Below are 27,951 nucleotides of genomic sequence, written 5' to 3' on the forward strand. Positions count from 1 at the left end.
CAGTAAAGTGGTAGGACGCTTTACTGAAACTTTTGATTGGAGTTTTGGAGGGAACACAAAAGAGCATGTTTCTGGTCACTACATCACTTTCCCACACTTGTGCACGATAACGAATATTTAATGGTTAATATCCTACCAATATTACACATTAAAAACCCAGATAACACAATTTTAGGAAAATAATATAAAAACACAACATCACTCTTTCACATTCTCCCCTTCTTCTTCTTCTTTAGAAATGGCCTCCCATAAGGAATAGCCAGCGTCAGTATATATAGAGAGACTTTGTTGCCAGTGGTAATAACTTTGCTCTAGAGTTGGCCTTTGTGAAAGTATAAGTGTGAAGAAAAAATCCAAATAATAAAAAAAAACGTATGGAGCGGGTTCAAGTTTAAACTCGTCAATCTCCCTATAAATCTGAAACAATACAAAACATACATAAAGTTAGTTTGTTAGTATTTAAACACACAATTCTACAATCTAATGTTATTATCGTTAATAAAGTTACACAAAATATCTACAAAGGGAGTATGAACTAAGGATAAAAGGGAGCGGAATTCAGCAGGACGAGGGATATTAGGGGGTAGAGAATCGTACAGCGAAGACAGACGATTTGGACAGCTGAAGAATATATGTTCAGGAGAACCTTCCTCAAGTCCACACTCACATAAAGACAAATCCCTTACCCTAATTTTGTTAAGGAAAACAGGAGTACAGGAGTGACCTAGACGTAATCGACATACTGTAGAGGTTACGGACTTTTTAGCTTTCCTGTATTTAAAAAACCAGGGCTTAACTAGTGCCTGGCTCTGCAGAGAAAAGAAAAATTTACACTTAACTCTTCCTGACGCAGTCCAATCCGCATTCCAATCAGTCATTAAATGTTACTTTGCCAATGGAATAAGGTCATTGCTGAAAAGTTTGGAGTATCCAGGACCACCTGTGTTAATGGCTTGTTTTGCATAAAAATCAGCGCTCTCATTCAAAAAAAAAAAGGAATCCAAACTAGCTCAACCCGGATATTTTGCAAAAAGCATTTAAATAAAATATGTCTAATTGTAGTTATAAAAGGATATTTGAATTTTGATCGAAAAGGGTTGGCCAAAATAGCCTGGAGGCAGCTTTGTGAGTCCAAAAAAATAACAGAGTTGTTAAGGCGATGTGATTCAATAAAAGATAGAGCCTCAAGGATTGCAATAGCTTCCCCGGTGAATACTGAGGACTTAGCTGGTAATTTAAAATTTAATACTACATTTTCTTTTGGTATCCATACCGCTGAGCCAACACAACCTTCACAATCCAGTTTAGAAGCATCAGTAAAAATATGATACCAGTTTTTATATATTGAATTGACTATATCCTTAAATTGACTGTTTGCAGCATAGGAGCTTTTGAGGATGCCGGAATCAAGGGTAATACATGGAAATTTAACCAAGGATTTATTAGGGACTTCATAAATTGGCAGCAACTTACTTTGGTACACAGGACCAGGCAAACTTCGAGAGTCTTTATGAGCCCAATAAGATGAAGAGTGAAAAAGTTGGGAGAGGGTATGTAAATTAGGGATGAGAGGGTGATGGGCTAATAATTGAAGAGCCTTAAAGAGGTATCTATCAGACAGATATTGTCGTCGCAGCCTCAAGGGGGGATCTGCACACTCAACCTGTAGAGCATTAGCACGCGAAGGCAAATGCTGTAATAACAACATAACACCAAATACCGTATTACAAAAATTAGAACCAAAGAAATTTATTCTTCACAAACTGAACAAGTAAATGACAATGATACCTCTGAAGACGTTCATCTTTACTCTTTAGTTAAGTACCTACTTATACATAGGTACATAGGCAACTAAAATTTTCCTTTTTGTGGTATCTAACAAAAATAATTATTTCATAATAATAATAACGTTGTTGTTGGATTATTTTCAAATTATATTCAGATAGGTTGTTGTTGTCTTTACTTTATTTAGTGGAATTCTGGTCACTGGTGGTTTGAGAGGCCATTTAGGTTTTAGCGGTTTCTGGTGATTTACACTGCTGAATTTGGTGGGTTAGTAAAAAAAAAGTTGGCAACACTGTTGGCAACTCACCGAGTCGACCATTTTTAAAAGAAGAAGAAGAACAAGTATTAAGTAACAACAAACAAAAAACCCAAGGAGCTAATTATGTTTTAGTTTCCGAATAAAAACATTGAGTAAATCATGGACAGCAAGATATTTCATAGGTCCATGGTTACCAAGAATTGGACAGAGGACGAAATTGAGGCATTTGCACTATTGCTTTATAAAGCTGTGATTCAGGCTCACCTGGCACGGGTCAAATTTGTATGTATTCACCTTATATCACATTATAAATTATTGTATGTTAAGTTTATATTATTAATATTATTTCTATGAAGAGAGATCTATGAGCTTTCTCTATAATAATAAATGGTGTCTGTTGTTATTCTAAATCTCATGGCTCATTTTGTTTATAGAAACAGCCTTAAAATTATACTTAACTGTTTATTGATACACTGATTAACAAAGGTACAGCTTTATAAGAAGTGATATTATAAGAGAATTGATAACATATTATAGCAGACATATTTTGCATTAATATGTATGTACCACAATCACAATTATTTGCAATATTATATCCCATCAAAAACATCCTGTAAAAAACCAAGTCTCGCAATTCAGTTTTTATACCGTAAAAATTTATGAGATCCATGCAATAAGTCCATGCAGTCAGTTAATTTATTCAGTCCCTACTTAGGGGGCCTTCTGTCTCAAGTTATTACGTAACTTAATATTATCATATCAATGTTAAAAATCTTTTACATTTTAAACAAATAGATCAACTTGGACATCGCATGAAAACACAATGTATCTTACAATTTATACAATATAATAATTATTATAGGTATTATTAGATTGTTTAGTTCATTGCGCTCCATGCGATTGATGCAGGCCCGTAGTGCTGTGTGATACTGTATAGTGTTATACTAAACAACCTAATCATGCGATGTCCAAGTCGATCTATTTATTTAAAACGTAAAAGATTTTTAACATTGACATGATAATAATAACTTCCGTAATAACTTGAGACCGAAAGTCCCCTAAGTAGGGACTGAATAAATTAACCGACTTGGTATTGCATGCATCTCATAAATTTTTACGGTATAAAAACTGAGTTGGTTTTTTTACAGGATGTTTTTGATGGGATTGAAATTTTTGTAACTTTGTAATCTTATACATGTATAGGTACATGGGATTACAAAGTTATTCACGAAGTTAGAGAAAGAAGAAGAAAACTGGACAGTAATTATGAAATGTTTATTAGGTTTTCCCTTAATTAAGACACTAAATACTAGCTAGATATCTCTCTACCGACGATAAACCGGAGATATTGATACAATTTGTACCCGTATCAGCAATATCTCCGGTTTATTTATTATTGTACCGTACAATCTATACTAACATTATAAAGCGGAAGAGTTTGTTAGTTTGTTTGTTTGTTTGAACGCGCTAATCTCAGGAACTACTGGACCGATTTGAAAAATTCTTTCAGTATTAGATAGCCCATTTACCGAGGAAAGCTATAGGCTATATTTTATCAAAGGGCTTATTTGAACGGGCTAATCTTGGTAAGGTTGGTACGGCCCTGCCGCTTTTTTGCTCGACTTGGCTGGGGCACTGCCGTGCCCCCAGATACTTAATAATTTATACTTGTTTATCAATTTTAGTTGACTATTACTGAGTCAATAATATACTTATGCTTATTTAACTAGGTATTTCTTAAATTTCAGAAATACACAGATGAGGAACTCCAGAAACTTACAGAATATCTAGACTTGAAGATTCCAATAGACAGACTGCGCACTAACTTTCTCATCTTTCAATGTTCTGCCATAGATATGGTATGTGTTTGGTTTAATGTACAGTAAAATTCCGTAAGTAGTCTTAAAGTAATATTACTAAAAAACTAATATTAGGTAAGTTTACAACTCAAAAGAATCCTACTTCCTACTATCCTACTAATATTATAAAGGCGAAAGTTTGTTTGGATGTATGGATGTATGGATGTTTGTTACTCTTTCACGCAAAAACGACTGAACGGATTTTAAACTTTACAATAATATAGCTTATACATCAGAATAACACATAGGCTACAATTTCTACCGATTTTCAAAATTTTTCTTTTGGTATATAGGGTATCATCCCAATTTGGTATTATATTCACAAAAGTGGTGATCTGATGAAGGATGCATAATTAATCGAGGGAACTCCTCAAAATTTATATGGAAACATGTGGTGACTTCGGTTTCGTGAGAAGTATTCTAAGCATATGCTACCAACAAGTAAGATTTTGCACCGAGGTATACCTGGTATACCGTGGTTCGGAAGGTGCTGAGAGAACTCCTGATTCTTTATAGATACAAGTTTGGGAGTTTCGGCGTTGTTTTAAGAACGGAAAGCATATGCTACTATGCAAATTACATTCATCATCATCATCATCATCACTACCATATTATACCATACATAGTCCCATGTTTATGACTTATGAGCGTATAATGACCCTGTTATTGGTACTTTTTATAGTCTTTTAGATCGAGACTCGAATTTGTCAAGCGATAATTGAAAAAAATCTATACTTAATATTATAAACCTGAAGAGTATGTTTGCTTGAACGCGCTAATCTCAGGAACTACTGGTCCGATTTAAAAACTTATTTCAGTGTTAGATAGCTAATTTATCGAGTAAGACTATAGACTATATATTATCACGCTAAGACTAATACGACCGAAGAAACCTAGGACAATGTGGGAAAACGGGGGAAATATTAGAAATTACTGGAGCAATTTTTATGGCAATATTTGACACAGATATAGAGTAAACCAAGTGAAGGGAGTAAGGACATAAGAGCTATTTTTATGGCAAAATGTACGGTTTCCGAAAAATCCCTAAATTACGCGGGCGAAGCCGCGCGGAACATCTAGTTTTTAAATAAGCCCCTTGGTTTTTAATGTTATAGTTATAAACTAAACATTTTCAATACTAAATCAAACCAAAAAAAAATCTTTTGGAAAGGACAAGATCCAACTTTTTGACTAATGTGTAGAGTTTTTAGATTCTTCTCGTGCGGCTGACACATTATAATATTACTAGCTGTTGCCCGCGACTTCGTCCGCGTGGACTTCAGTTTATAGCGCGCGATGACAACAAAATTGGTGTCAAAAGCTTTTATAAAAAAACCCTGGTACCTCTTAAATCAAAACAGCTGTGCAGTGTGCACATAATATTTCAATTTTTTAAATTAAACTTTATATTTTATGCCAAATTTTTAAGCTTATTTAGCCCCCCAATTACACAACTTTACCCATAAACTATTTATCATTGATAGGTTTAAGGTTACGTCATTGCATAGATAAAGTACTGATTTACAATTAACGTAAAAAAGAAATAGCAATCATAAAAAAGAAATAACAATCGAAAAAAATCGAATGTAAGATAATACCACCTCTTATAAAATGACTTTTGGGCAAGCGTTAGCGCGATGTAGGAGACGCACGGCGCCATCTATTATGAATTTTTGGAACTAACTTAATTTGAACAAATTTACGCCTTTTCACCCCCCTACAACGCTTTTTTCCAGAAAAAAAGTAGCCTATGTCCTTTCTCAGGCTTTAGACTATCTGTATACAAAATTTCATTACAATCGGGTCGATAGTTTTGGCGTAAAAGCGAGACAGACAGACAGACAGACAGAGATACTTTCGCATTTATAATATAAGTATAGATTATCAAATATTTTGCCGCGCTTTAGTGTAAAATAAAGGTTTTTAGATTTAGGGCTGAGTATGTAAGGTTAGAAACTTGGCTCTACATGAGATCTCACTACTTTTTGACACGACATACTATAATATTATTTTCTCATCTTGGCAACATTTTTACATGAAAATGTTTTGGTGGGATTTCATTTCTTTTTGTAAGCTGGTTTACATTGTTTTTTCTTTTAATTCATTTTTTAGGGTTCCGTACCCATAGGGTAAAAACGGGACCCTATTACTGGCCACGGCCAAAGTGGGCCTGAGGGTCGTGGTCAGTGGGCGGGTCCCGGTGGACGGAGCCAGTGGGCGTGGCTTCACCCGAAGTGGATGGAACCTGGGGGCGTGGTCAGTGGGCGGAGCCTGGTGGGCGGGGCCAGCGGGTGGGGCCTGTCCCGCAGTGGGCGGAGCTTGGTCCCCAGTGGGTGTGGCCTCCGCAGCCCTCCTCTCTCGGAGTCATTGGCACTGCGCCCTTGTCCTCACACTCCCCTTGAACTCCTCTCTCGGAGTCAATGGCAGCAGCTCGCTGCGCCCTTGTTCTGACACTCCCCTTGAAGTCCTCTCTTGGAGTCAATGGCATCTCCAAATCTCACTTCCGACACCAGTTATTACGTGCTAGGGTTCGAAGGATTTGGAGAGAAAGATCTGCTGACTCTCTTGAAGACTTTATTCACTAAGTCTAGGTCACACAAGCACACACTAGGTCACAACACTTAGCACTAAGTCCAAAACAATAAGCACTATCACTGTCCTAGGTCGTAGCCAAGTCGTAGGTTTCACTGGTTCACTCACTATTGATCACTTGTCTTCACTCCGAAATCGCCTTGACGATCGTTCGAACTGAACTGAACTACGGCCCGTCCTCCTGCGACTATTTATGTGGGTCGAGGCGAGCCCTAGACTGTTTGAGAACATTTCTTCCCGAATTTACACAATTGGCGTAAACAAGTGTGGAATACTTCGAGAAGCTTAACGCCATCTAGTATCCAATAGCGGATTTACGCTGTCTGCGTTTCTTCAATAAGTTGCGCTGGTGTGACGCTAGATGGCTCTGTGTGTCCGTAACAATACCAAATTTTTAACTGACTTCCAAAAAACGAGGAGGTTATATATTCGGCTGTGGATATTTTATTTTTTAATTTTTTTTTTATTTTTATTTTTGTATGTTCGACCACTACTCCGCTGTTTGTGAACCGATTTTCAAAATTTTTGTTTTGTTATATTAGGTTTCCTTAAAATTTATATGGAAACATATGGTGATTTTGGTTTTATGAGAAGCATCCTAAGCATATGCTACCAAAACGCAAAATTTTGCACCAAGGTATACTATGGTTCCGAAGATACTAAGAGAACTCCGGATTCCTTATAGATACAAGTTTGGGGGTTTAGGCGTTGTTTTAAGAACTGAAAGCATATGCTACTATGCAAATTACATTCATCATCATCATCATCATCGTCACTACCATGTCAGGGTCACCAATGTCACAACTCACATGGTTGTATAATATGGATACAATATACACAAAACACCATAAAATATCATCAGTCATCACGTTATGTCCTTATTTATTTGGTACATTTCAAAGCGATTTTAATACAAAAAAACCAAGTTCAAGTACCACAAAATTAAACATAAGTAACAAATTCAACCTTTACTCCAGAGCGTAAGGCACACATTTGGGTTGGACTGAAGGAAACGGGGCACTATGGAAAAAAGACTTAGAAAAATTTTTCGTCAAAATTTTAACCTTTTATAACCACCCTTTATGAATATACCAATCGATAGGGGGCGCCAAGGGGAGCAAAAAAGCTCAGATGAACTTTTCTCAAAAATCAACCCCTGTCGAAAGACAGGCCGAAATGTGACCCTCGTTAGCACGGAGAAAATACTTAGAAAAATTTGGACGAAAAAATTCAACCTCTTTTTTTTTTATTTAAACGGGCTTTGGCCCACCACACATTCCCACCACTGTATCTCCTGTGTCACCAGGATCGACAGCGGCATCCAACCACGAAAACCCTTTGATATTGTTGAAATGGTTTTATGAATAATAAATAACTTTTACTATAGTTTTTGATTATCTTCTATATTTTTGATATTATTCCGGACACACGTTTTGCAAGGGAGGCAAAATTGCAAGAGAACAGATTAAAAAACTATTCGACCATAGTGACAAGCACAGATACAAAATATATTTCTCTACAGTACTACAGACAAACAAATGGCGCTAGTTGTCTCATTAACATAAACTTATTAAATTATAAGATTATAATATTTACCAATTTACAACACGCCTCCTTAAATTTATAATCTTATAATTATTTATCTTAAATATTACAAAACGTCTTATTTAATTTATGACCTTTCCCTTACAACCTTTATATATGTTTACTTAATATTATTATTATTCTAAGTACCTTTTACAAAACTAAATCAATCGTAACTCTAATCTGTTTTTAATAAATTTTGTTTTATCCAGACTCTTAGTTAACATATCTGCCAAGTTAAATTTTGTATCAATTTTTACAATATCTATAATTTTCTTTTCATAGTTTTCATTTACATAATGATATTGCACCTCAATGTGCTTTGATTTTTTTGTAAAGTTACCATTTTTTTTTTTTTTTTTTTTTTATTAAATAAGGGGGCAAACGAGCAAACGGGTCACCTGATGGTAAGCAACTACCGTCGCCCATGGACACTAGCAACATCAGAAGAGCTGCAGGTGCGTTGCCGGCCTTTTAAGAGGGTATACGCTCTTTTCTTGAAGGTTTGCAGGTCGTATCGGTCCGGAAATACTGCTGGTGACAGCCCATTCCAGAGTTTTACAGTGCGCGGCAGAAAGTTACGCGAAAAACGCACTGTGGAAGACTGCCACTCATCAAGGTGATGAGGATGGTATGTTTTTCGCGTGGGACGATAGCGAAAAGTTGCAGGTGGTATGATTCCGAACAATTCCTCAGAGCACTCCCCGTGATACAGCCGATAGAGGATGCAGAGTGAAGCAACATCTCGGCGTAAAACTTACCATACTTAGCTATTGCTATTGCACCTGAATTATCTACATACAATTTTATAGGATTACAAAATTTAACATTAAATGATTCACTTAGCAAGTTTCTAATAAAAATTATTTCTGTCACTGCCTCAGACATAGCAGTATACTCTGCAAAAGTTGAGCATTTAGTTACTGTATTTTGTTTACGGGTTTTCCAAAAAATTAAGTTTCCAAACAATCTAATTACAAAACCAGTTGTGGATTTTCTATCGACAATGTCTCCTGCATAGTCAGAATCTACCATACAATCCAATATTTCAGTATCCACATTATCATAATATGTTAACTTTAAATCCTTAGTCTTATACAAATATTTTAAAATTCTCATTGCATATTTGTAATGTGTTTGATTATAGCAACTTTGATATCTACTCAAATAATTAACACTGTACGCTACATCTGGCCTTGTGCCTGTACTAATATACAATAATTCGCCTATTATATTTCTATACTTAATCCTTTCATCTACCTCCCTAGCTTGTTCTAATTTTAAATTTGTCTCCATTGGAGTATCATACAACTTAGTATTTTTTAAATCATATTTTGCAGCCAAAGATTCAATATATTTTATTTGGTTTAGAGTCATTGTACTTTTATCATCGCTATAATCAATATTTATGCCAACATAGTTTTTAATTTTTCCTAAATCCTTCATTGCAAATCTTTTCATTAAACTAGTTTTATTATTTTTAATTTTGTTTTTATCTTTACAACAAATTAAAAAATCATCAACAAATAATAAAATGTATATTGGATCCTTGCTTGCTCTATTAACATATAAACAGTAATCATAGTTACTTCTAGCAAAATTTAATGTGGAAATAAATTTATCAAAACACTCATACCACACTCTAGGGCTTTCTTTGAGACCATATAGTGCCTTTTGCAATTTGTAAACTTTATTGTCGCCTGTTTCATAACCTTGTGGTTGATTTATATATACTTCTGACTTTATATCAGCATTTAAAAAAGCTGTTTCAACATCCATCTGTTCAACAAATAAATTATTTTTACAACTGTATGACAATAAAATTTTCAATGTTTGCATTTTTCCTACTGGTGAGTAAACATTTTCGACATATTCATTTTGTTGAAAACCTCTTACAACTAATCTAGCTTTATAATCATTATTTTCTTTTCTTCTAAATACCCACTTCACATCGATAACCTTTTTATCTTTTGGCTTTTCAACAATTTGCCAAGTATTATTTTTATTTAAGCTATTTATTTCTGATTCCATGGCCGTTTGCCATTTTTTACAATCACTGGAGTTTACCGCCTCTTCAAATGTATTTGGTACATTTGCATCAATATAGTTGACATAAATAAAATGTGAAACTAGGTTACCATATCTAGAAACTGGATTTCTCTTTCTTTTTTTCACTTCTTCAACATCTTTATCGTTACAGTCACTTAAATTATTATTACTATTATTTAAATTATTATAATTTTCTAAGTTCTCCGAGGAATTATTAGAATTAGTCTCATCTGCATCTACATAATTTTCATCGCTTTCATAATTTGTTTTAACTTTTTCATCAAGAGTTTGTTCAATTTCATAATTATCATCTGTCTGATCATTTAGTTTTTCTAAGCATATTAGTTCAGTATTTTCTTCAACTACCTGTACATGCCGAGCATTAATTATTCTATTGTTTAATAGAACTCGATAACTATTTTCATTATAACCCACTAAAATTCCTATTTGTGCTTTATCATCCCATTTACTTTTTCTTAAAACTTCAGGAACCCTGACAAAAACTCTACTTCCATAAATTTTTAAATGTTCAACATTTGGTTTTACTTTAAAAAATATTTCATAAGGGGTTTTATTTTCTACTGTGTTTGCAATGGTTCGATTCTTTAAATATGCTGCTGTCTTTATAACCTCCGGCCAATACCTTCTGTGAATTTTTGCTTCTCTCATTAAACACCTACCTATATCCATAGCAGACCTATTATACCTTTCCGCTACTCCATTTAATTCATGGACGTAGGGTGGACATGGCAATAACTCAATACCCTTTTGCTTTATAAAATTATAAATATCCTTGTTCATATATTCTTTACCATTATCACACTGAATTTTCTTAACTTTTTTATTGAGTTTATTCTCTACTAAATTTACAAATTCTATAAAACAATTAGCAACCCCACTTTTACTTTTAATACAAAATATCCTTGTGCATTTACTATAGTCATCAATGAATGTGAGAAAGTATTTTTCTCCGCCATAACCAGTGGTGTTATGTGGGCCGTTCAAATCCGTATGAATTAATTCTAAAACTTCAGAAGTCTTTTTTCTGTTATTTTCAAAAGGGATATTACTCATTTTACTTTGAATACAATTCGAGCATTTTATTTCTGTGCTTTCAATCTTATCAGGCAATCCGTCGACTAATTTATTATTAACTAATTTATTCAAATAATGAAAATTTACATGACCCAGTGCCCTATGCCATTTCTCTTCCTGAGTTAAATTTACAGAATGTGCATACATTTCCTTTTTAGTTACATAACCTTTTATAAAGTACAAATTATAATTTTTTTCAGCAACAACTATTAATTCTCTATGTTCATTATAAATTTTTGCATATTCATTTTTAGCTACTATAGTGCAACTTTTAGTTATCTTTGAAACGCTTAACAAATTTTGCTTAATGCCTTCAACAAAATAAACATTTTTTAAATCTACATATTTTTTGTTAAAATAGTTCTGAAAATAAATTTTGACAGTACCTACTTGGGTAGCTTTTAACATTTTTCCATCTGGCAGTTTAACATGTAAAGGACTTTTCAAATCTATACAATTATAAAAGTATGTATCGTTATTTATAATGTGGTCGGTACACCCACTGTCTAAAAGCCAATTAATTTCACTATTATTATATTGACTACGCCCTTGTATTTGATTTATCTCCGGATCGCTACATACCTCAGCTGTCCATGACTCCGATGAAAAGTTGTTTGAAGATTTACCATTGGACTGACTTTGACCTCTGAACTGTCCTTGACTTCTGAAATGATTTTGACCTCTGAAATAATTTTGACCTCTGTCTTGACTATGACCTCTGTAGAATCCGCCTCTGTTGTAACCTCTCTGTAGTCCTCGCTGACCTCGAACACTTTGTTGTCCTGGATTATACTTCGGACCGTACCAGCATTCCTTCTGGAGATGCCCAGACTTTCCACAGATAAAGCACTGCGCTATAGTTTTTGTTGTGAATGTACTCATATTATTTTTGTTATTCGAATTACTAGTGGACATATTTTTCTCTTTGATTTTTGAACACACATATTCAATCGTTCTCTGTTCCTCCGGAATTACATCAAGAAAATCTCCAATATAACTATAGCTTGGTGGTAGCGCTTTGAGTAAGTATCCCAACTTTTCTTGTTCATTTAATTCTCCTCCGGCTATTTTGAACTTTCTCAAAGTCAACGAAAAAATCTTCAAGAGTACTGTAATCTTTTAATTTATTCTCCTCAATTTTCCCCCTACATAATATTTGCATTGCAGTAGACTTTGTTAGATACATATTATCAAACTTTGTAATCATTTCATATGCTGTTTTGCATTCACTCACATACTCCAGTTGTTTATCTGTGATTGTACTCATTATAATCGTTCTCGCCTTTAAATCTTTCTTTTTTGATGACGCTTCTCCACTTTCACTTTTGGTGATGACCTCATGGCATTCTTTGTATTCCAACAAAGTTGACAATCTTAATTTGTAGCTGGAATAGTTCGTGCCATCAAAAATAGGTATCATTATATCTTCTATCTTTGCTTGTTTAGCCATATTTATGTATTATTAATATATTACTGTATATTTCGAAGATAATAATTATTTTCGTTGCGCCGGTATGACATAACCTCGAATCTTACTTGAACTTTTCACTTCACTTATTTAACTTCCTTTTTCTTTTCAAATAAATCAACCACGCTCTGCTACCATGTTGAAATGGTTTTATGAATAATAAATAACTTTTACTATAGTTTTTGATTATCTTTATTCCGGACACACGTTTTGCAAGGGAGGCAAAATTGCAAGAGAACAGATTAAAAACTATTCGATCATAGTGACAAGCACAGATACAAAATATATTTCTCTACAGTAGCGCTAGTTGTCTCATTAACTTAAACTTATTAAATTATAAGATTATAATATTTACCAATTTACAACAGATATGATCTTAGGGAGCCCGAGGGACATGCTAAAGCTGTCTTGGGACCCGCAACGAAGTTAATCAGAAGAAAATTGGAGGAGTAGGAAGAATTCCAGATTCCCTCCCCAATATAAAGCGGGAGACAGCACAAAGTTGCAGTGACCGAAAGTCAAAGAACTGAAGGGGAGAAGCACCACGGGAAAAAACGTTAATAATAATAGTGACTACTACGCTAGAGCTAAATTAATTTATTGTGTTAGACTGTTGCCAATAGTAATTGTGACAAAAACGCTTGAAGGCACGGAAGTTCCTAGCGCTGTCCACGAGATCACCGTAGTATGCGACACCAGATGTGCAGAGTAGGTTGTTTAGCATTGTAGTTCTTTCGTCCTGCCAGAGACTGCACTCCCAGAGAACATGATGAGCTGTTTGTTCAAACATGTTGCCTTCAGTAGAGCACTCGCACATGGGTGATGCTACCAGATTAAATCCGTAGAGTTTGGCCTTAAAATTTCCATGACCGGTCAGGAATTGAGAAACGCAGTGATCAATATCCATCCAATGTTTGGATAGTCGTTCACGAATATTACGGAAAAAATTATAAAGATGTCGCCCTTTGGTGGAATAGTCCCAACGCGTCTGCCATTCGGAGATTAGGCTTTGCAAAGAGTTTTCTAAACGTTCAAACAATCTTGCTATTTTATTTCTATCGCGAGCGCTTAAAAAGAACGGGTTGTCAATGTTTTTGTTATGATAGTACATTGTCGCACGACCCTGAATCTCAAGGTCAACGGGTAAAACTCCGGCTAACACGGGCAAGGCTTCGGTGCTTGTGGTTCTGTAAGCTTTGCACAAGAATATAAGAGCAAGAACATCTTGCTCTTATATTCTTGCTTTGTAGCAACTTGCGACGAGCCGCGCCGATAGTTGCTCTGTCGGCCCACACGGGGGCCCCGTAGCAAATGCTACCAAGGTAAGTAGCAGTGTAAATTAATTTTAGGGTTTTGCATAAAAGGCCCCATGTCGACGTAGATATTTTGGTAAAGGAGTAAAAGTTGCGTTTCGCTTTCTCACCGGTTTGAATTATATGTTCTAGAAATGTAAATTTATTTTCTAAGTAAAAACCAAGATAACAGAGCGACTGTTTGCTTTAACGTTAATATTGTCAAGTTTAATGCTAGGGGAAGATATAAGGGAACCTTTTAAAAGAATTTGGTAAGTTTTTTGCGCGGCGAATTTCAGACGATTACGCTTACCCCAGTTAGATATTAAATTAAGACTACTGTTGGCTTTAGACTCAATTTCGGAACGCGAGTTTGCTTGAACGATAAGAAACCCGTCATCGGCGTAACCAACTAGTATACAAAGCGGTGGAAGTGGAAGACTTAACAAATCGTCGAATCCGATGTTCCATAATTTAGACGAAATTACCGATCCTTGAGGGCAGCAGCACGTTAAATCTTTGACATGTGTACAATGTTAGAAAAGTAAGAATGTATTATAGAATAAATATTGCAGTAACACCCTCGATTTTTTAGTTTTAATAGCACCATCGGCCACCAGGCATGGTCGAAGGCCCCGGAAATATCTAATGAAATAGCGACCACGTATTTAGTTTCCGACAAATTAACTATTTTTCTTACTTCTAACGCCGCGTCCACAGTCGACTTGATGGCTATGGAATTTAGGGCCACCGGGTAGCAGGCGAGGAACGATGAGACGTTCTAGTAATTTACCTAAGCAAGGCAGTAACGTTATCGGACGGTAAGATTTTGGGTCGTCAGGAGGTTTGTTTCCCGCTTTAGGTATTAATTTTATGCAACCGGAACGCCAAATTTTTGGAAATATACCTTCTGCGATACATCTGTTGTAAACATATAGAATCGATGAATTGGCCGCTAAACACGCTTGCTTTATCATAATATTCGATATTTTATCCTCGCCCGCAGATTTTTTTATAGGCAAAAGGATTACTATTTTAATAAACTCCTCCGGGGTTGGTAAATCTGAGACCGGTGTATGCCATTCATACACCGGTCTAACATTCTACTCCTAATGTCGCGATGGTGTTCATCATCCAAGGAGGGCTCGTCGTCTGGGATGAGAACGTTTCGATATGCCTTCGCCGTTTCCTCTAAACTACAAGTGTAAGAGTTGTTAATTTTAACATTTGTGAAAAAGTTTGGCTCATTACTACTACTGGGTTTAAGCTCGTGATATAAAGAGGACCAGGGACCTTCTTTATCCAGTCTATTCGCGGCATTCTTCAGCATATTATTTTTCGCTAATGTAACGGCAGCGCGATAACGTGACCTTGAAATGCGTAGGTTGTTTAAACTAATTATGTAATTATCATCCGAACGGTCGTGGCCAGATTTACGAAGATTATTAATTTTGCGCCTGGCCCTTCTAAATTCCCGACGAAGATTAAGAAGTTTACTGTTCCACCATTTACAGTTGTGTTCTTTTTTAAGAGGTCTACGACCCAAGGCTACATCGGCACAGTAAACAAATGTGTTTGACATAATTTCCGCGCACTCATTGACGTTTAAATCCGGCCGAGTGAAGTCTCCGGCATGAGCGGTAATGAGGGAGCGGAATAACTTCCAATCGCCGTTCTTAACATTGTATATATAGTCATTAGTATTGACTACGGTATCACTCGGGACCGCACGAGAAAACTCGTACACCAGTAAGCGGTGATCACTACATGACGCATCGGGAAGGACACGCCAATTCCTAATCTGGACGTACGCGCTAGGTAGTAGGGTTGTTGAGGAAGTGATTATGAGGAAGAGGAGGAGGAAGAGGAATTTTCACGCGCAAATTTAGAGGATGCGGATGAGGAAGAGGATATTTTTTGAGGAAGAGGATGCGGATGAGGAAGCGGAAGAGGAAGCGGATGAGGAAGAGGATGATAGGAAATTATAAATACTAGCGGACCCAACCCAAAAGTCTTTGTTCTGTCTGTACATAACTAGGTACATACATTACACAAAAATTAATTCAAAGGGCATTTTCCAGTGGACCAAACTATGAATCTAAACCATTCTCAAAACACACACAATAAAGAATCATCAAAATCGGTCCAGCAATTAAGGAGTTTAGTAACTAGTCTAAGAAAATTACTTTCAAAATCGACGATCAGACCGAATAATTCGTGTAGTTTTGAAAGTTGGTACAGTTGTTCCTAAAGGTGTCCAGATGATTATACTAAAAGTCCCCGAGGGTGGGACAAGAGCCGGCGGTGGGGGAGGGGGGGAAGGTCTCTTTTTCAAGGTTTTTGCACCCTTAAAAATTGCAAAAAAATGAATGCCCCGTACCCCGCTAATCGACCGACCATAAAATTAATTTGAAAGATGTTTACGATAACATAAAAACGTAGTGGTATAGACTCATTCTCCCTGAAGATATTAAAAAAGAATAAATTTAGATAGGATTAACTTTGAAGGAGAAATCACGGGAATACGTTACCTCGATTAACTGTACCTAGACAGATACAGTAAATCGACGTAACGTAGTCCCCTGATTCCTCCTTCAAAATAGAGTATATCTAATTTTATTTATTTTTAGGGTTCCGTACCTCAAAAGGAAAAAACGGAACCCTTATAGGATCACTTTGTTGTCCGTCTGTCCGTCTGTCAAGACCCTTTTTCTCAGGAACGCGTGGAGGCATGAAGCTGAAATTTATATCAATTACTCAGGTCTACTGTCCCTTGAAGCTGTGAAAAAATCAAACTTCTAAGCCAACGCAATCAAAAGATACAGCCGTTTATGCCGCAAATTTTCGACACTTGCAAGGGAATCAAAACCTACAGGGTGCTTCCCGTGAACTCAGAATCTTGAAATTTGGTACGAAGCAACGTCTTATAGCATAGATAAAGGAAAAATTACGAAAACCATAAATTTTTAGTTACATCACATAATATATTTTTTTTTAATAATTTTAAACTTACTACCCATTTCCTCATAAACGCGTAGAGGTATTAAATTGAAATTCATACTAAATACTCAGGTCTATAATACCTTTAAGCTGTCGGAACCCTCGGTGCGCGAGTCCGACTCGCACTTGGCCGGTTTTTTTTTATTATTTTCAGGAAGAGCCTTCCCCCCCTCCCCCACCGCCGGCTCTTGTCCCACCCTCGGGGATTTTTAGTATATTCACCTGGACACCTTTAGGAACAACTGTACCAACTTTCAAAACTACACGAATTATTCTGTCTGAATTCCTTAATTTTTCCAGGCTAAACATACACAACGCACACAAAAAAAAATCTCCACAGCCGAACATATAACCTCCTCCTTTTTGGAAGTCGGTTAAAAAGATGAGTAAATGATACAATTATCTGGCTCTGGCGTGTGCGTTGCCATGATTGGATACGCGATGCGCATGTGCAGTGAAATTCCTCATAAATTCCTCTTAAATTTTGAGGAAGCGATAGCGGAAGAGGATTTTTTTATTTTTATTTATGAGGATGCGGTAACGGTTGAGGAACCCAAAATATTGTGGAACTTCCTCATTATGAGGAAGCGGAAGAGGAATCCTCAGCAACCCTACTAGATAGCGTGACGTCAATCGACGATTCGCCCGTTGGGCTACTATAGGTAGGTGGTGCATCGGGGGTGTTGTGAATATGGAGGTTAAACTCCGCAATAAAGTCTTCTACAGCGGTACGTCGGTCGCGGTCAGTGTACATAAGCTGGCCGTGCCATAAGGGCGAGGATGCATTGACGTCGGCGCCAATAATAATTTTATTACCCGCGAGAGATTGTAATACGCGGCGAAGTTGATGTAAATGTGGACCTACGGAATCCGAGTACTGAAAATAGCAGCTTACAACGTAAAGTCTCAACTGAGGACACGAAACCTCGGCTACCGCACAGTGCGACGTTGAAAGATTAGTTAAGGCCGTGACTGAAAATCTAGACTGAGGTGTGTAAATACCCGCGCGAGCTAGGTTATTAATTTGTACTATCTTCGACCGTAGCGACGCGAGTTGATATTGCTCCTGTACGAGCACCAAGTCTAAATTGTAATCGGAAACCAACTTTTCTAATTCTATCGTTGCGTGCTTATTATTGTGTAGGTTTAACTGTCCTATATTTAAACTATCCATACCGAGTCGTTAAAATAAGTTGTTCCATTTTAGACTTATACGTAGGACAATCTGGGGAGCCTGTGGGGTGGTCGGTCGGTTTTTTATATCGCAAACAACTACCGCAAACCGGCTTAAAGTCTTCTTTATCTTTTTTTGGGCAGCTATCCGAGCTATGACCTTCAGCGCAATGTTTACAGCATGGTTTTGTGTCACGACAGAATTTAACGGTGTGCCCATACTGTTGACAGTTAGCGCAGCGCACGAGTTCGACGTCATCTACAAAGCGACACATCGCCCAGTCGATAAAAAGTTTTTCTTTTGTTTCGATGAGGTGTTGACGCACTTTAGGGTCTAGTTCGATACCTATCCATTTACGGTTATTATATTCTTTGTTTAAAATACGACGTCTTACTATTTTTGTCGAACTCATGAATTGATCTTGTGTCACATTAATTTTGCCGTTTACGTTTTGGTTGTACAGGGATAATAGAAAATTATCGTCTGTAATGTGTTGTGGAACATCTTTGATGAGGATGCGAGACGGAGGCCGGCAGATTTTAGCGCTTCGACTGACTTTAATTTTTTAACTTGCGACTCGCTCGTGAGGCGCAGAAGCACGCCCGAATTAGCTGTTTTCTTAACGCCGTGAAATTAAAAACCGTCGGCCGGGTTTATGACCTTCATCAAAGCCTGCTTGGTCTCAGTTGCCGATTTTAATTCCGCCGATTTTTCTCGCGGTACCGACGATACAATATTTTTACCTACCTACAATTCCTTACTATTAAAAATTAACAAAGGGAATTACTTACCGAGTTAAATCCAATAAAATACGGGCAAATGTGTTCAAAAACTTACAGTAAACGGAGATTACACCGTTACCTAGCTTTTTACACACACTCAGCACGCAATTAACGATTTTAACCACCGAAAACGATTTTAATTCCCGGAGCGCACGTCAGACGATGTTAACCGTACCGAGTTCGCGGAGGGAGAGACCAACCTCTTATAACCATCCCTTTTGAATACACCAATCGATAGGGGGCGCCAAGGGGAGTAAGAAAGCTCAGATAAACTTTTCTCAAAAATCAACCCCCGGCCAGATACAGGCCATTATTGTACTAACGAATCTCGTTAGTATGGCGAAAATACTTTGGCTAAGGTTTAGGAACCTACGTCCATTAAATGTTGGTGACATGGGTTAAGGAGGATTGTTTTGGGTGAGAAAAACTCTTACTTACCGTTTCCACCGCCAGTAAATTCTCCGTTTAGAAGAAATTCGCATTTGAGACTTTCGTAATCTTCAGATAAGATCATCTGTTTTCTGATGTTTACGAAGTATTTTTAAGGCATCTCAAGGCTGTGATGAGTGGGTCTTACTTAACTGCTCAGCCACGGATACCCAAGGGGGGGCTCGGGGGGCGCAGCCCCCGCCAAAACAAAAACAAACACAATCCAGAAAGTCCAAAAGAAGGTTAGGTTAGGTTGGAACTTAGACCACAACACCCAGAAATAGGAGCCCCGCATAGCTCCGTCGACTTTCTTTTGTAGTAGTTTGTCAAATAAATTGGGGTAGGTTTGTAAACATTTACCAAGATTAAGATAATATTAAGGGGTTGAAGTATTCTCTTGATCTAATTCCTATGCAAGTTTATAGGTACAATAATTGCCTAGCGGCTAGCACGTGTTTACTGTTCACTTCGATTTTTTTTATGTATTGTTTAAAATTATCTACCTGATATTTGTGAGCACGACGTCTGACTCTTGTAATAAGAATTAAGATACGTAGAATATTAATTAATATACCTACTTACGCGATGGTTAGTAGGTATCTAAAAAGAGTGAAATTATTATTTTTAACAAAAAATTAAAACCGATTTCCAAGGTAAAAACAATAATAACATCTTTATATTATGAACTAAAAAGTATTAAATAATTTTTCCTATCTAATAGTGCCTTTTTCCGAATTTGGCTTCAAAATTATGAAGATTGAGTACAAAAATACGTGACGTTTAGCCAAATTCGGAAAATGGCAGTATTAGATAGGAAAAATTATTTAATACTTTTTAGTTCATATTATAAAGATGTTATTATTGTTTTTACCTTGGAAGTCGGTTTTAATTTTTTGTTAAAAATAATAATAGCTTTCTAAGACTTCAGGAAGTACCCTAACAGTTTTGATGATCGGTTAGTCAGTGACCAAATTGTGGGTTTTTGGACACCTATAAAATCTAAAGTATAATAGCTACGATATTCAAACTTTACGCATTTCATAACAATACCCATGTCATTATATCTTAATTCAACTATCTGGAATTATTCAAAGCAAAGTTACGAGGGTTCAAAAATACGACGAAACGTTTCGAGAAAAGGTAGGTAGTGCCCTTGCGCGCTTCGCTTGGCTCATCTTGGCATCATATAATATTGAGTGTATGAAATTGACCAGAGCGAAGACTATCTCTCCGGACTTGCTATTATTTATTTATACATCAGAATAACACATAGGCTACAATTTTAACCGACTTTCAAAATGGGGGAGGTTTTGTGTTCGTTTTCTTATATTCAACGATTACTCCGCCGTTTGTTAACCGATTTTCAAAATTTTTCTTTTGGTACTTTTGTGAATATAATACCAAATTGGGATGATTCCCAATTTGGTATTATATTCACAAAAGTGGTGATCTGATGAAGGATCCATAAGTAATCGAGGGAACTCCTCAAAACTTATAGGGAAAAATGTGGTGACTTCGGTTTGGTGAGAAGTATTCTAAGCATATGCTACCAACAAGTAAGATTTTGCACCGAGATATACCTGGTATACCGTGGTTCGGAAGGTGCTGAGAGAACTCCTGATTCTTTATAGATATAAGTTTGGGAGTTTCGGCGTTGTTTTAAGAACGCAAAACATATGCTACTATGCAAATTACATTCATCATCATCATCATCATCACTTACCATATTATACCACTTCATAGTCTTTTAGATCGAGACTCAAGTTTGTCAAGCGATTATTAAAAAAAATCTATACCTACCTAATATTATAAATCTGAAGAGTATGTTTGCTTGAACGCGTCAATCTCAGGAACTACAGGTCCGATTTAAAAACTTATCTCAGTGTTAGATAGATCATTTATCGAGTAAGACTACAGGCTATATTATATTATCACGCTAAGACTAATACGACTGAAGAAACTCAGAAAAATGTGGGAAAAACGGGGGAAATATTTTTACTAGATGTCCCGCGCGGCTTCGCCCGCATAAATTAGGAATTTTACAGAAACCGTACATTTTCCCATAAAAAATATTTCCCCCGTTTTTCCCACATTTTCCTGAGTTTCTTCGGTCGTATTAGTCTTAGCGTGATAATATAATATAGCCTATAGTCTTACTCGATAAATGATCTATCTAACACTGAGATAAGTTTTTAAATCGGACCTGTAGTTCCTGAGATTGACGCGTTCAAGCAAACGCTGCAGTATCACCTGGTAATCAATAGGATATCCAACTCCTCGCCAACTTAGAGCAGAGGTTTCGTGTTTGGGCTCATTTTAATTGCGACAACCAGTAAGAAGTAGATAGACACTAGACAGTAAATATTTACATGCTGCTGCTGCAGCATCACCTGGATTCTATAGGAACCGAGCTTCGTATGAACCCAAAGTGGAGGTTTCATGTTTGGGCTCATATTGACGGCCTCATCGAAAAGGACATTGATAGATGGTAAATACGTTGATAGGAATTATTTTGCACTATAACCAAACAACTTTAAAAAGTAATGAAATAATATTTACTGCCTTTAAGTTCAAATAATTCCTAATAATAATTGTTGTCAAGGTGTGTCGGGGGACCGCTAATGTAGATGTTTGATTTGAGATTTCACATAACATTATAGTTTAAGGATCAATTATTCACAGCGAACCGAATGGAGATAATCAGCGACTTGGCGGTTGTTGGTTGTAGTTTACTTGGCGGTCCCCCGACACACCGTGACAATAATTATGGACTAAAATATTCTTTTACACAAGTTAGGAATTATTTAAACTTAAAGGCAGTAAATATTAATTCATTACTTTTTAAAGTTGTTTGGCGGGTTTTTTTTTTTAAATTTCTTAATTTAATTTTTTTAATAATCGCTTGACAAACTCGAGTCTCGATCTAAAAGACTATGAAGTGGTATAATATGGTAGTGATGATGATGATAAAGGTGCGGGGCGACCAGCAACAGTCGCGTAGTTTTGCCGTCGGCGCAACCGTTGGGGGGGGAACGCGGACGGGGGCGGCAGCGGCGGTGTTTGTTGACCCGTCCGATAAAGACGGGCTAAACGTGATCGCCTGTGCGCCTCGGCGTCGGGTTACGTATGCAGCGTCAGGTGACCCACAAAATGAATTATTTCTTTTCAATTCAACTTACCAGCATAATATGAAAACACCCTTAACTAGCACACCCACTCACGCTCACATATGTATATATATAAGTATATAGAATCTGCTTTGGCCATAATAATGTATGTAATTAATTGGTTTTTGGAAAAGTATATGTTATTAGATAAGTAATAAAAATTGCGAGGATGAGGAGCCTGGTGACCTGAAACACAGGCCCAGCCTAGCTTAGGCACCAGACTCGTACAATATAATATTTGGGAATAAGAATGTACTTAACTACTAAGGACAAGAATGTATCTACTGTTAAACAGCTCTATATTGTATTGTACTGAGAAATAAATATTTATCTTATCTTAATTGTGATAATTTACTACGTAGGTCACTGATGATAGATTCCGACGCCTGCAATCTACCCCGAACTCCGGCCAGCTCTTCCTTCAGGAACCTGATGTCCTTCAGTAGGCTGACGACGTCGACGTGGTCCAGCGTGACGGGCGGCACCTTATGCAGCTGTTTAGCCACAAAAGCCGGTACCTCATCCGGATCCGTCTGCTTCAGCAGGGAGATGATGTCCTGCACGCTCCTTTCGGTTCCGTCTCTTCGTCGCGACGGCATGTTCGCGCTCTGGCCGAGCGTCTCATACAGCAGCTGCTTCCCTTGGCAAATCTCCTCGCTGGTGAAGAAATACTTGCAGATCTGCATGATGCTGACCTCGTCCATGATGTCGATGGCGAGCTGGATAAACGCCAGCAACTCGTTGGCCACGAGCGCCATGGTCACGTGCAGCGGCAATGTGCCGCGCGATTCGCGAAAATATTAATTAATATTTGCAGCGTATGTAACGTGGAGCACGACCGTTCGCTAGCTCGACACATTACACAACCCATTAGTTCTCTTGACACTAACAAATTGCTAAATCAACCACTTAAGTCATGACATAAACTCATTTATTAGATAACTAGCTGTTGCCCACGACTTCGTCCGCGTGGACTTTAGTTTATAGCGCGCGATGTCAACAAAATTGGTGTCAAAAGCTTTTATAAAAAAAACCCCCGGTACCCCTTAAATCTAAACAAACAGCTGTGCAGTGTGCACATAATATTTCAATTTTTTTTAATAAAACTTTATATTTTTTGCCAAATTTTTAAGCTTATTTAGCCCCCCAATCACACAACTTTACCCATAAACTATTTATCATTGATAGGTTTAAGGTTACGTCACTGCACAGATAAAGTATTGAGTTATTTAATACCGTAGAATAGATATAACAATCGAAAATAATTGAAACTTAAAAATGTAAGATGATACCACGTCTTATAGAAAGACTTTTGAGCAAGCGTTAGCGCGATGTAGGAGACGCACGGCGCCATCTATTATAATTTTTGTAGAACTAACTTAATTTGAACAAATTTATGCATTTTCACCCCCTTACAACGCTTTTTTCCAGTAAAAAAGTAGCCTATGTCCTTTCTCAGGCTTTAGACTATCTGTATACAAAATTTCATTACAATCGGTTCGGTAGTTTTGGCTTGAAAGCGAGACAGACAGACAGACAGAGATACTTTCGCATTTATAATATTAGTATAGATTCATTGTCTGATGACTGGTGGTAGTGATGATGATGATGATGATGATAAATGTAACTTGCATATATCATCATCATCATCATTTGTGGGTACCGCCACAGTAGCATATGCTTTCAGTTCTTAAAACAGCGCCTAAACCCCCAAACATGTATTTATAAGGAATCCGGACTTCTCTTAGTATCTTCGGAACCATAGTATACCTTTGTGCAAAATCTTGCGTTTTGGTAACATATGCCTAAAATACTTCATAATATGAAACCAAAAATACCACATTACACAACCCATTAGTTCTCTTGACACTAACAAATTGCTAAATCAACCACATAAGTCATGACATAAACTCATTTATTAGATAATTCATGGTCTAATTACTGGTGGTACCGATGATGATGATGATGATAAATGTAACTTGCATAGTAGCATATGCTTTCAGTTCTTAAAACAGCGCCTAAACCCCCAAACATGTATTTATAAGGAATCCGGACTTCTCTTAGTATCTTCGGAACCATAGTATACCTCTGTGCAAAATCTTGCGTTTTGGTAACATATGCCTGAAATACTTCATATGAAACCAAAAAAACTAAATGTTTCCATTTGAATTTTGAGGAGTTCCCTCGATTACTCATGGATCCCATCATCAGGTCACCACTTTTGTGAAAATGGGACCAAATTGGAGTGAAACCTAATGTAACAAAACAAAAATTTTGAAAATCGGTTCACAAACGGCGGAGTAATCGTTGAACATACATAGAAAAATATCCACAGCCGCACGTATAACCTCCTCGTTTTTGGAAGTCAGTTAAAAAGCGACTTTGTTTTATAATATGTACTAGCTGTTGCCCGCGACTTCGTCCGCGTGGACTTCAGTTTATAGCGCGCGATGTCAACAAAATTGGTGTCAAAAGCTTTTATAAAAAACACCCTGGTACCCCTTAAATCAAAACAGCTGTGCAGTGTGCACATAATATTTCATTTTTTTAAATTAAACTTTATATATTATGCCAAATTTTAAAGCTTATTTAGCCCCCCAATTACACAATTTTACCCATAAACTATTTATCATTGATAGGTTTAAGGTTACGTCACCCTATGTAATATAATGTACTGTTAAATAACGTAATAAAGAAATAACAATCGAAAAAAAATCGAAACTAAAGTTTATGATGATTAGATGATACCACCTCTTATAGAAAGATGTTGGGCAAGCGTTAGCGCGATGTAAGAGACGCACGGCGCCATCTAGTATGAATTTTTGGAACAAACTTAATTTGAACAAATTTTCGTATTTTCACCCCCTTACAACCCTTTTTTCCAGTAAAAAAGTAGCCTATGTCCTTTCTCAGGCTTTAGACTATCGGTATACAAAATTTCATTACAATCGGTTCGGTAGTTTTGGCGTGAAAGCGAGACAGACAGACAGACAGACAGACAGAGATACTTTCGCATTTATAATATTAGTATAGATAGATTACACAGCACACACCTTAAAGTACTTATTATCACTTAGTTTTGTTACACTTTGTAGAGTAGACCACGTGAGAAATAGGCAACTTATTTGCGGGAAAAGTACGGTTTCCGTGGAATTCCCAATTTACGCGGGCGAAGCCGCACGGAACGTCTAGTGAGAAATATTTAGAAAATCTTCGCTCCCTCGCCTCGTCCCCCGTCGAGTGGGAAACGTTAACCCGAGCCGGCCCGAATCATTCCCCAGGTGGCGAGCCGAGTTCGCGCCGGACACTCGTGGAGGAACTTCTGGGGCGCCCCGCAGTGGACGCTCGACCTCGAGCCCAGCTTCGGGATCGTGGAGAAGGCACTGCAGGTACTCGTCGCGCCGGCGACTCCCCCCCCCCCCCCCCCCCCCCTAGTCGGCGACGATCGCTCAGGCCATCCTCTTGCGCAGGTGGAGTTGCTGAGCGCCGGGCCAGACCCGCTGGCGCGCCTGCTGGGTGAGCTGGCGACGGCGGGCGAGGTCGCAGCACGGCGCGGCGGCGCGAGCGAGGACGCGGCGGACGCGCTGCGCGACCTGCCCGTGGCGCGGGACCTGGCGCGCGTCACCGCAGTGCCCGAGCGCTGCCTCGCCGCCGCCTGGTGAGCCCGAACCATAAAGTTATAGCCCGGTTAACGACTGACTCAAAAGAGGGTATAGAGTGCGTGAGCGGGAACCTAAGCGATTTCTGCTGGAATTTCTGCTGGAATTTATTCAGGGTAATTAGGGACAAAACATACTAAAAGTTCTGACGTCTAGGTGAGCCGGGGGGAGGGGAGGGTGAGGGGGGGGGGGGGGCGACAAAGGTCTAAATTTTTAGTTTTTCGTCAATAACTAAAAAACTATACGTTGTAGCAAAAAATATTCTATGATGACATTAAAGCTTATTAAATCTATACTAATATTATACATGCGAAAGTATCTCTGTCTGTCTGTCTGTCTCGCTTTCACGCCAAAACTACCGAACCGATTGTAATGAAATTTTGTATACAGATAGTCTAAAGCCTGAGAAAGGACATAGGCTACTTTTTTACTGGAAAAAAGGGTTGTAAAGGGGTGAAAATACGAAAATTTGTTCAAATTAAGTTAGTTCCAAAAATTCATACTAGATGGCGCCGTGCGTCTTTTACATCGCGCTAACGCTTGACTAAAATCTTTCTATAAGAGGTCGTATCATCCTTCATTCGAGTCTCGATTTTTTTTTCGATTGTTATTTCTTCTTAACGTTATTTAATAAGACGGTACTTAATATTATATACATTATACAGTGACGTAACCTTAAACCTATCATTGATAAATAGTTTATGGGTAAAGTTAAGGGGGCTAAATAAGCTTTAAAATTTGGCATAATATATAAAGTTTAATTTAAAAAAAATGAAATTATTATGTGCACACTGCACAGCTGTTTTGATTAAAGGGGTACCAGGGTTTTTTTTATAAAAGCTTTTGACACAAATTTTGTTGACATCGCGCGCTATAAACTGAAGTCCACGCGGACGAAGTCGCGGGCAACAGCTAGTCCTCTATAAATTAGATTCTATATAGTACTAGATGTCCGTGTGTGTGAATGTGTGTGAATTTCATAGAAACCGTACATTTTCGAATAAAAATAGCTATAAATACTCCTTTCACGTGGTCTACTCTATATAGAAACCGTACATTTTCGAATAAAAATAGCTATAAATACTCCTTTCACGTGGTCTACTCTATATAAGTGCCAAATATTGCTATAAAAATTGCTCCAGTAGTTCGTGAGATAAACCCTTTCTAATATTTTACCCGTTTTTACCACATTTTCCTGAGTTTCTTCGGTCGTATTAGTCTTAGCGTGATAATATAATATAGCCTTACTCGATAAATGAGATATCTAACACTGAAATAAGTTTTTAAATCGGACCTGTAGTTCCTGAGATTCGCGCATTCAAGCAAACATACTCTTCAGGTTTATAATATTACTAGATGTCCCGCGCGGCTTCGCCCGCGTAAATTAGGAATTTTACGATAACCGTACATTTTAATAAACCGTACATAAAAAATAGCTTATGTCCCTACTCACTTCACATGGTCTACTCTATATCTGTGCTAAATATTGCCATACGTGGGAGAGCCATGCTTCGGCACGAACGGGCCGGCTCGACCGGAGAAATACCACGTTCTCACAGAAAATCGGCGTGAAACAGCGCTTGCGCTGTGTTTCGCCGAGTGAATGAGTTTACCGGAGGCCCAATTCCCTTCCCTATCCTCCCCTATTCCCTTCCCTTCCCATCCCTACCCTCCCCTTTTCCCCTTTTCCCTCTTAAAAGGCCGGCAACGCACCTGCAGCTCTTCTGATGCTGCGAGTGTCCATGGGCGACGGAAGT

At 37.6% G+C, this 27,951-nt stretch overlaps 1 protein-coding gene across 1 annotated transcript; it reads left to right on the top strand.

Moving 5' to 3' along the window:
• Window positions 1-2,144: 2,144 nt before the first annotated feature.
• Window positions 2,145-26,197, top strand: LOC121737538. The gene is made up of 4 exons (XM_042129195.1): window positions 2,145-2,326; window positions 3,793-3,903; window positions 25,817-25,924; window positions 26,006-26,197. The coding sequence occupies exons 1-4, from the start codon at window positions 2,204-2,206 to the stop codon at window positions 26,195-26,197; spliced, it is 534 nt and encodes a 177-aa protein (XP_041985129.1). The 5' UTR covers window positions 2,145-2,203.
• Window positions 26,198-27,951: the final 1,754 nt, after the last annotated feature.

The sequence above is a fragment of the Aricia agestis genome, chromosome 2, assembly GCF_905147365.1.
Source record: "Aricia agestis chromosome 2, ilAriAges1.1, whole genome shotgun sequence".
NCBI lineage: Eukaryota > Metazoa > Arthropoda > Insecta > Lepidoptera > Lycaenidae > Aricia > Aricia agestis.